Source organism: Pinus tabuliformis, chromosome J (genome assembly GCF_031772625.1).
Source record: "Pinus tabuliformis cultivar Carrire ecotype Pingquan chromosome J, CPIR1, whole genome shotgun sequence".
Taxonomy (NCBI): Eukaryota; Viridiplantae; Streptophyta; class Pinopsida; order Pinales; family Pinaceae; genus Pinus; species Pinus tabuliformis.
In genome coordinates this window covers 1,072,993,624-1,073,004,868 of record NC_142295.1, presented here as the reverse complement: position 1 = coordinate 1,073,004,868, position 11,245 = coordinate 1,072,993,624, and the positions used below count along the sequence as shown (strand labels likewise).

The 11,245-nt window shown below is 35.5% G+C and overlaps 1 protein-coding gene across 1 annotated transcript; it reads left to right on the top strand.

Annotated features, from left to right (window-relative positions):
* The first annotated feature begins 8,396 nt into the window (after window positions 1-8,396).
* LOC149230665 (flavonol synthase/flavanone 3-hydroxylase-like) lies at window positions 8,397-9,941 on the top strand. The gene is made up of 3 exons (XM_089376118.1): window positions 8,397-8,925; window positions 9,045-9,372; window positions 9,474-9,941. Exons 1-3 carry the CDS (start codon window positions 8,429-8,431, stop codon window positions 9,684-9,686), a joined length of 1,038 nt encoding a protein of 345 aa, XP_089232244.1. The 5' UTR covers window positions 8,397-8,428; the 3' UTR covers window positions 9,687-9,941.
* Window positions 9,942-11,245: the final 1,304 nt, after the last annotated feature.

Sequence of the window (11,245 nt, the reverse complement as noted above, 5' to 3'; positions counted from 1 at the left end):
ATTCATATGAGATTTATATGGTGGAATTATATGAGATTCATATGAGATTTATATGGTGGATTTATATGAGGCTTATATGAGATTCATATGAGATTTATATGGTGGATTTATATGAGGTTTATATGAGATTGATTTATATGAAGTGGATTTATATAATGATGGATTTATATGGGTCACATGGTGGATTTGAAATCTTTTGAGAATGTCCTTTTGAGTACATTTTACTGTATATTGGCAGAAGTATTTTTTCTATCAGCAGAAGTTTTTTTTATAGAATGCATTCAATCATATCCATGGTAGGAATAGTTCTCACTGGTAAGGAGAACTATCCTGAATGGTCCCGGATGATAAAACACACCCTCATCTTCAATGAGTTTTGGAAAGGAGTGTGTGTCGAAGAAGGAGATAATGACCCAGTACAGCCTACCTCAGATAAAGAGCTCGTCATTTGGGAAAACAAGAACAGCAAGGCTTATGCATTAATCACAGCATCTGTAAATGAAGAGGTGAGTCGCCATATTTCGTCATATTCAACTGCCTTTGAAGCCCTACAAAAGCTGAAAGAACTCTATGACTCACATTCTGCACTTGAAGTTGTCCAACTCATGATTAAACTCTTCACTCTTGAACTGCAAAATAATGATCCTCTTTCTCTTGCATCTGAAGTAAAGTCTATAATGCATGATATCAAATCCACTAAGGTTGAGCTGGATATCCCTCTTATTGCTTTTCTCAAGGCACTTTATCCTACTTACTCCAATTATCTTGAGTCATTGCAAGCAAATGGAAATCTTAAAGATATAACCTTTGACTCTCTTGTGAAAAAGTTTGCTGAAAGAGAGAAAGCTTTTGGAAAGAAGACAGCCCCTGAATCTTCTGAAGAGACTGTGTGCCTTGCTCATAAAGAAAAGCATCCTGCTCAAGATTCTACAAGAGGAAGAGGTGGACGAAGAGGAAGAGGAAGATATTTCAGAGGCAGGGGGGGCAAACATTCTCAAGGAGAAAAGGCAGATCTACATTGCATTCGCTGCAAAAGAAATGGATCACATGATGCCTCTACATGCAAGCTACCATGGGACAAAATTGAGTAGAAAAGAAACCAACAGAAAGGTAAAACTGATGATACAGACAAAGGTAAAGCACCTGAATCCGCTCACTATATTGAGGCACAATGTAACATTGGAGTAAATGAAGATTTGTTTAATGCTTCACTTGCTTCTTCGAAAAATGATTAGTTGCTTGATTCAGGAGCAACCTATCACATGACTCATAGAAAAGATTTTTTTGAAGATTTCACTGACAATGTTGATGGAGTAGTATACTTTGCAGATCAGTCAAAAATCAAGCCATCAGGGCTTGGCACAATCAGGCTTAAACTGCCTGGTCTTCCAGACTTTCTTCTGGATCATGTTCTATATCTCCCACAGCTCAAAAGAAACTTGTTTTCCTTGGTCCACATCCGCCAGCAAGGTCACTCCATTCATATGTTTGATGGCAAGCTTGAGGTAAGAAAAGCATCTGACCACTCACTTGTCATGAGGGGAATAGAAGAAGAAAGGCTTCTCAAACTGCAAGGAACCTCTGCTCATGCACAACATTTCTCATATATTTCTCATCATGAAGAAGGTACACTTCCATCAAGTTTATTATGGCATGCTAGATTTGGACATTTAAACTATGACAGTCTCCGCTTATTGAAGAAAATTGGTGTTGTTGGTTTGCCTACAATTCCTAGAAAACTTAAGCAATGTGATGCTTGCATTCTAGGAAAGCATAGCAAACAATATTTTCATGATTCACATTCAAGAGCACATAGGAAGCTTGAACTTATTCATTCAGATTTATGTGGTCCAATGCATGTTCCTTCTGCAAATGGAAATAAATATATCATGACATTTATTGATGACTACACCAGAATGTGTTGGGTTTATTTATTGAAGAACAAATCTCATGCTTTCAAAACATTCAAGAATTTTCATAAATGGATTGAAAATGATGCACAATCTCATATTGGGTCTATTCGCACTGATAATGGAAAAGAATATACATCAAATGAATTTGAAAACTATCTTCGCCAACATGGGATCAAACATCAAGCAACTATGCCTTACAATCCCCAACAGAATGGTGTAGCTGAAAGAATGAATAGAACAATCTTGAATATGGTACGATCCATGCTTTTCTTCAAAAATGTAAAGATAATGTTTTGGGCTGATGCTGTTCTATGTGCTGCATATATAAAGAATAGATGTCCATCTAATGCTATAAGAAACAAGACTCCTTATGAATTGTGGTATGGACATGTTCCTTCGGTAAAACATCTCAGGGTCTTTGGTTCCACCTGTTATGCTTTGATACCAAAGTTACATAGAAACAAACTTGGTGCTAGAAGTCGTAAGTGTATCTTCCTGGGGCATTCAAACACCTCCAAAGCATACCGCCTCTATGATGAAGTAAATAAAAAGTTTGTTGTATATAGAGATGTAATTTTTCTTGAATCATCCAAATCTGACAATGTTGTTGAGCGGCAATTTGATCGCTTGGATAGATTCGCAAAAACAAAATCATTTCAAGAATTTGATAATCAGATTCCACATCTTGAAAGGGGGATTCCTATACTAGATCAACATGTGGAATCTTCTTCTGAAGAACACTCTCCCCTGCATGAAATTCCAACAACGGATGATGCTTTAAGTGATGTAATTGATAGAATTGGGAGACTCAATCTTGATTCAGTCCCAACTCAATCAACAGAGCAGCCTGGACCATCTCAGAAAGGTCCCCCAAAGTGGCTAACGAAGACACTTGAAAGTGTTCATCCTGATGAAATTGGAAAAACAGGAACCAGAAATTCAAACCGCCAAAATGGAGGTGATGTAGATGACTCTAATTCACCTGTTGATATGGATGTTTCTTATGATTGTGAATTGAACTTGTCTACAGATTTTGAACCAACTTCCTTTAAAGAAGCTACTTCTCATGATGAATGGAAAGAAGTGATGCAAAAGGAGTATGATGCCCTCATAAAGAATGGCACTTGGAAGCTAGTTGATCCTCCATTTGGAACCAAACCAATTGGCTGCAAGTTGGTCTACAAGAAAAAGTACAAAGCTGATGGCTCACTTGACAAGCACAAAGCTAGGCTTGTGGCAAAAGGTGTTGCACAGAAAGAAGGGGTCGATTATGAGGAGACTTTTGCCCCCACAGCAAAATGGGCCACCATCTGGACATTCTTTGCACTAGCAGCCCAGAACGGTTGGAAAGTTCATCAAATGGATGTAAAAACTGCTTTCCTGAATGGAGATCTAAAAGAGAATGTTTTTATGTCCCAGCCTGAAGGATTTGCTGTGAAAGGACATGAACATAAAGTATGAAAACTTGTGAAGTCCTTGTATGGACTCAAACAAGCACCGCGAGCCTGGTATGAAAAACTAACTGAGCATCTTCTGAAACTCAACTTCAATCATTTTGATCTTGATGATGCAAATTTATTTGTCAAGAAAGTTGGCAAAACAGTTGTATATCTTGTGGTATATATAGATGATCTTTTAATGACAGGGAACAATGAAAGCTACATTGCATCCATAAAGAAGGAATTGGGGAAAAGTTTTGAAATGACTGATTTGGGCTATGTTCATTACTATCTTGGCATTGAAGTAACCCAACATCCAAAATCCATATTTCTTTCTCAAAAGAAATACATTGGAGATTTGTTAAACAAATTTGGCATGACAGAGTGCAATCCTCTTACTACTCTAATGGAACAAAACTTAAAGCTCACATCTATTGAAGGAAACGAATTTGAGGATGCAACAAAGTATAGACAGCTTGTAGGAAGTCTCAACTACCTTACTACTACCAGACCAGACATTTCATTTGTTGTTGGAATCCTCTCTAGGTTTATGAAAAAGCCTTGTGAGGGACATTAGTCTGCTGCAAAAAGAGTTCTAAAGTACTTGAAGGGAACTCAAGACTTTGGAATCAAGTATACACAGGTGGACGACTTCAGCTTGATTGGATACTCTGATTCAGACTTCGATGGAGACAAAGAAAATGGGGTATCTACTTCAGGATATGCTATGAGTCTTGGATCAGGAGCTGTCTCCTGGAGATCACGCAAACAATCAGTTCCAACAGATTCCACAACAGAAGCAGAATACGTGGTAGCAGCTGAAGCAACAAAAGAAATTGTGTGGCTCAGGAAAATTCTGGAAGATTTGCAGGTAAAACAAGTACAATCAACTCCACTCATGATTGACAACACCTCTGCAATAAAGTTGGCCAAGAACCCAAAGTTCCATGATCGAACAAAGCACATCAATACTAAATATCATCTGATTCGACATCATGTTGAGGCCAAAACAATCCATCTTCGTCATTGTTCCACAAATGAGCAAATTGTAGACATCTTCACCAAAGTGCTTGGAAGAGAAAAACTTGAAAGATTCAGAACGATGCTTGGACTCACCAACATCCCTTCAGATTAAGGAGGGGAATGTTGACACCTAATCCTCTGTGATTGGGTGAATTCATGTAAATAATTAAAATAGGAATGTGGACAGTCATCAGAAGATAAACTGAACAGTCACATCCTTTTGTATATAACAATAACATGCCTGATGGAATAATACGAATTAGTTTTCTGCCAAAATGAAGTTACTCCTGGCCTGACACTTATATTTATAAATAAAATAACAGATTTATAAATATGTAAAATCATAATCAATATAATAATAATTTAAAAACATTTAACATCAATAACATCTACTTAAAAAAAACACAATGATTTCCATTTCCACCACTACTAACAATGATATGATACCAACAAAACAAGATTGAACCATCAAGTTTTAAACCTTGCTTAAACATAGACGAAATGATTTAGATTTAAATATTAAATAATCGAGTTTTAAATCTTTCTTAGCATCTCGTTAAAAGAATACATTGAACAAATTTGCATTGAACTCCATTACATCTTTTTTGATTTAGTGTGCACTTATTATCTCTTATTTTTTATTTACTATATTTCATTATAATAATTTATTTACTATGAATTTTATATTTTATTATTTTCTTTCTAATATTTTATTATTTTCATTTTTTTTATATTATAATATTCCATTTTACTTGTCTCATTTTTCACATTATTCTCTTATTGCCTTTCCCTTTAATTTTTTTTTTTAATCTACGGGGAACTATTCATTTTCATTAGAATGATCCAATTATATAAATGATATAAATCTAATCATCGAATTTAGTTTGCACACACTAATTTATATATTACTAATATATTTAAAAAAAATAATTTAAAATAATATTTAATATAAAAAATGTTTTTTCTCGAAGCTAAGACACCAATGTTCCAAGAACCAGAAGAGATGAAGGAGATGCAAGATAAAGGAAGTTGGAAGACCGTAGAGAAAAAAAAGAAAGCTACAACACCAATCTCGCCAAGAAAAACGAGGAGCCAGACAAGTAAAAATTAAGAAAATTGTAGGTCCGATAGACCAATTTGGTCTCAGTGGACGTTAACCATCATCATCATCATCATCATCTCAAATATAGTATCCATAGGCATAGTTAACGGAAGCATTAAGAAGTGAAAATGTATTGATGGAAAATAAATAATATTCTAATTAAAATACATATACACTATATTTATATAAAAATTTAAATAATCATATTTTATAAATTAAATTAAATAATTGTAGAAGTAATTGGTTGGAAAATAAAATAAAAGTCTTAGTTTATCTATGCTAAGTTTGGAGTTTTTCCGATATATTTTTTGAGTGAATTTGCTTTGAATTAGATAGAAATTTATTAGAATTACAAATTTAAGTTGTAAAATCTTTACAATCCAAATTCTTTAAAAAAATTCAAAATACTAAATCCATATTATAATAAAAACACATTTAAAATACTAAATCCATATCATAATCAAAAACAAATTTTAAACCATACATGTTTAAAATGCTAAATCCATATTATAATCAAAATAAATTTTAAACAATAATATGTTGGGATTTGATCAAAATTAATTTCTCCAAATTTCTAATAGAATCTCCGAAAACCCAATAAAATCCTCAAAACCCAAAATAAAATAATTATGGACTTAAAAACTGCCTAAAATAGCAGTTCTTCAAAGGCTATGTCATACAACTCATCGTTGAGATCACGAACAACAACATTCATAGCAGCCTTTTTCGGTGTCTCCAAATCATACAAGTAATCCATATTCAAAACTTCAACACAGTTGTTCTGGATTAGAATCTCACTGGAAATGAATCTGTCCAATTTCACGAGGAACAACTTCACATGGTAGAAATGGGTGAGTTTCACAAGCTCTCTGTAATTCGCCTGCATTTCTTCATAGCTCACCTGGGCAATGTATAGAAATTTCAGAAACGTTTTGATGCTTTCACCACAAACTTCCTGAAACCTCAGCACTGGGAAAATGTAGCACAGAAACCATGGCGGAAACCCAACAATGGTTCTGTCATCAGTGCATTTCATAGATTGAGCACGGTTTGAAATTCAAATTTCTAGAGTTTGGGCGGGTTTTCAAAATTCAAGTAAGCTTCTCATCAATGAGCGCAGCGTATTTCTGAACTCGTCATATGGTGATCTGATAGGTGCTGGTGGCCTCCATCAATATCATGAAGAGCGAGTCTGGGGGCTCGTGCAATCACCCGTAAATCAATCACGCCCCCTGGCCATGCACTAAGCCAACCATTATTGGATTAGTGCAGGGTCTTTAAGAATTGCAGGGCACCAACCACTCTGTGAAAAAATAAAATTCAATAAATATAAAGTGAAATGATTGGAAAAGAAGGCGACAGGTAAATGACCTTGGTGCAACGTCTCTACAGTTGGACTAACCTTAAGTTGTCACTTGACTTTTAATTTTTGACCATATCTACTTACAACATTGCATCTTTGCTTATAGTGGTTAAGATTATGTTTTTTTGAGTTTAGTGGAGATATGGTATGCTGGCTAACCCTACGTCCCAAAGATTTGTAACAACATATGTGTTGGACACCCTCACATCATTTGGGTGAGACCTCTTACTTCCATGGCTAGAGACACCAAGACCACTAGACATACTAGAAAAAGATAGATGGAGAAATGAGCATCTAGGTGTTTTTGAATAATTTTGAATAATTTGGATATTTCATAAACCATATTCCCTTCATGGTACTCACCCTCTTCATCATCATGTTTTATTCTTTTCTCCTATCAAATTATCAGTCATAATCTGGTCAACGGTTGCTAATGGTTCATGGCTCCACCAGCTCATCAAACCTTCCGGTCGTGGAGCTCCCATTCCTCACAATTCTTATCCTTATTTCAATTACAATTCTACACATACAGTGAGAAGGAACCTCAGAGCCTCGGAGAGTGAGTGGAGAGATACACTAAAATAGAGACCTACAACAAGTGGAGAGTTCGAATCCAAATATGCAATTAAAAAACCATTTTAAATAATACAAATCAAAATTTAACCTCAATTTTTTCTGCTGGATTCACGTGAATCTCCGAAAAATCACACTAAAAACAACTCCCTTAACTCGTCGTAGGGTGATCTGATACGTAGGGTGATCTGATACGTGCTGGTGGCCTCCATCAATATCATGAAGAGCAAGTCTGGTGGCTCGTGAATCGCCCCGAAATCCATCACGCCCCCTGGCCATAGCAATGTAGTTGTACCAACCAATTTTAGTGCACGGTCTTTAAGAATTGCAGGGCACCAAACAATCTGTGAAAAAATAAAATTCAATAAATATAAAGTGAAATGATTGGAAAAGAAGGCGACAGGTAAATGACCTTGGTGCAACGTCTGTACAGTTGGACTAACCTTAAGTTGTCACTTGACTTTTAATTTTTGACCATATCTACTTACAACATTGCATCTTTGCTTAGTGGTTAAGATTATGTTTTTTTGACTTTTCATTTTTGACCATATCTACTTATAACATTGCATCTTTGCTTATAGTGGTTAAGATTATGTTTTTTTGAGTTTAGTGGAGATATGGCATGCTGGCTAACCCTACGTCCCAAAGATGTGTAACAACATATGTGTTGGACAACCTCACATCATTTGGGTGAGACCTCTTGCTTCCATGGCTAGAGACATCACCAAGAGCATCAAGGTGCTTTTGAATAATTTGGATAGTTCATAAACCATATTGCCTCCATGGTTCATCATCATGTTTTATTCTTTTCTCCTCTCAAACTATCAGTCATAATCTGGTCAACGGTTGCTAATGGTTCATGGCTCCACCGGCTCATCAAACCTTCCGGTCGTGGAGCTCCCATTCCTCACCATTCTTATCCTTGTATAAATATGATAGCATAGCAGGTCATTTCAATTACAATTCTACACATACAGTGAGAAGGAGCCTAGGAAGGGAAACAGCAAAAGCCGAGATGGCGGTCCGAGTGCAAGCCATTGCAGAGGGAGGATTAGAGAGTATCCCTCCTCAATTTGTCAGGCCTGAGCACGAGAGGCCAGTTACCTTCACTACATTTTCCGTTAATACTAACGGCTGTGGGCAGCCCGCCTGTGAAATCCCAGTTATAGATTTATCCAATCTAGACCATTCCGGCCATCTCCGCGAGAAAACGGTGAAAGAAATTGCAAGTGCGTCGAGGGAATGGGGTATTTTTCAGATTGTCAATCACGGAATTTCGGAAGAGTTGATACAACGCCTGCAGAGCGTTGGGGAAGAGTTCTTCCGTCTTCCACAAGAGGAAAAGGAGGCATACGCCAACAACCCTGCAGCTGGTAATCTGGAAGGCTACGGCACCAAGCTAGCTGCTAACCTTGATGGCAAGCTCGAGTGGTTAGATTACTATTTCCACATGCTCTGGCCTCCTTCTCGCAGGGATTTCAACACCTGGCCCAAACACCCACCATCTTACATGTAATACTTTTATTTAATCTAATCATTCATCTATGGTATATGAAGAATCAAAATGTGTTTTGTACAGTCTGCATGTAAATTTAAATATTATGTAAAAATCTAATGCGTGGGATTTGCAGAGAAGTGAATGATGAATATGGTCGAAAGCTGTTGGAGGTGGTGAATAAACTATTGGCTGCGCTTTCGATCAGCCTAGGAATGGAAGAATCCGCCATGAAAGAAGCACTGGGTGGAGAAAATCTGGAAATGGAGATGAAAATCAATTACTATCCACCTTGCCCACAGCCGGAACTTGCTCTGGGAGTTGAGCCCCACACAGACATGTCGGCCCTCACTCTTCTTATACCAAACGAAGTGCCAGGACTTCAAGTGTTCAATGATGGTCACTGGGTTTCTGCCACTTACATTCCAAACGCTATCATCGTCCATATCGGTGACCAGCTGGAGGTTACTAAGTTTCTTTCTATTGGTTTTTCTTTGTTTTTTCTCTCTTCCTCTCTGGACTCGTAATACCATAAATTTTGATTGATGAATTTGTGGATGTGAAGATATTGAGCAATGGGAGATACAAGAGCGTTTTGCATAGGAGCGTGGTGAGCAAGGAGAGGGTGAGGATGTCGTGGCCAGTGTTCTGCACCCCACCTCTTGACACCGTCGTCGGCCCCATGAAGGAGTTGATCGATGAGAATAACCCTCCATTGTTCAAATCCAAAACATACAGAGAGTTCAAGCATTGTAAGATCAACAAGCTGCCCCAGTAGAAAGCTACCACTCTTGTTACAGCAGCTTTGTTTGTTTGCTTAATAATTCCAGGCATGAGTTATATAATCTCATGATCATCATAGCTTAACATGTAACTTTCATGGTAATCGTTCGTTTAATAGTTTCAGCTTTGAATAACTCTAGCCATGGTTGCTTAATGACTCTTGTGATGAGTACAATCTCATAGTCATGATGGCTTTAGTGTGTAGCTTTCATGGGTAATCGCTTAGGTTTCATGAGCAATAGTTTCAGCTATGAATAGTGTATGGTGCAAAATATGTTTTATCAAATAGTTTTCGGTGATTTCTCAACCGATCTGGCCATAAATTGCATTTAGTTTAAGAAGGCAAGGGTTTCAGTCCTTTGACATTATTTGCGTTTCGTTTAAAATGACAGAGGAAAATGGTTGGTTCAAATCATTTGGAATCCTCACATTTCTTATTATCATTATATTTCTATATAATCGTTCCTAAGATTGCTTTCAGAGCCTGCTTTCCATTTTCAGAGTCCTAAGATGCCTTTGAAAGCCAAGCTCTCCATTTTCAGTCTCCACATTCTTGGTTAATCTTGGATTAAAATGTTGTTGTCTCTATTTTCAGTCTTCATATTCTTGGTTAATTTTGGATTAAGATGTTGTTGGTGTAGGTATAGAAAAATATTTTATTTAATTAATAAATATTAATATTGATTTTTTTTTCAATTTCCTAACTTTATATTTAACTTTTGGCTACTAATTTTGATTCTTACGTATTTATTATAATTTTAAAATAAAAATAAAATTCTTAATTATTTATTATAATTTAAAAATAAAAATCTATTTTAAGTAATATTATTTGTATTACAAATATTTATATAAATATTTTTTCTAGATTTTAAACATTTAACTTTAAAATTTTGTTTTAAATGGAAAACAGTGGAGTGATAGATTGTCAATATCAATACTCAAATTGTCAAATCTATCCATTTCAATGAGCCCTGTTTATTTAATCGGTTAAGTTTAGTATATTTAGATTTTTTATTCAAAAATTAGTATTTCAGTGATATTACAATTTACTCAATTTTAAAAACAAAACTATATGAACAAAATAAAAAGTAATTTATGGAACACTATTTAAATATACTCGATATGCTAAAAGGTAAAAAAATTTAAATTTGCAAATAGATGTGATAGGAAGTTTGGGAAAAAATGATATATTTGAAGGAACCATCATCTTAAGACACTTCGGTTTTTTTTTAACTATAAATAAACAAAATTTTATGAACAAAATAAAATGTAATTTATGGTACAATACTAGATATGATAAAAAGTAAAAAGATTTAAATTTGCAAATAAGATGTGATAGGAAGTTGGGAAAAACATGACATATTTGAAGGAACCATTTTTTTTTTTTTTTTTAACTATAAATAATGTAGTTAAGTTTGGAATCAAATAAGCATTTTCAATTTATCTAATTATTTGCTAGCTACATCCACACCAAGATCACATAATACCTTAAACACCCAGTAACATTGGGAACACATAGATATTGAGGCATTTGCAGCAAATGTCCAAAATTTA

Excerpts from the sequence above, each read along its gene's own strand:
- LOC149230665 (XM_089376118.1), top strand. The coding sequence starts at position 8,429 with ATGGCGGTCCGAGTGCAAGCCATTGCAGAGGGAGGATTAGAGAGTATC. Across the intron at positions 8,926-9,044 it reads AAACACCCACCATCTTACAT|AGAAGTGAATGATGAATATG; the intron begins GTAATACTTTTA and ends TGGGATTTGCAG. Across the intron at positions 9,373-9,473 it reads ATATCGGTGACCAGCTGGAG|ATATTGAGCAATGGGAGATA; the intron begins GTTACTAAGTTT and ends GTGGATGTGAAG.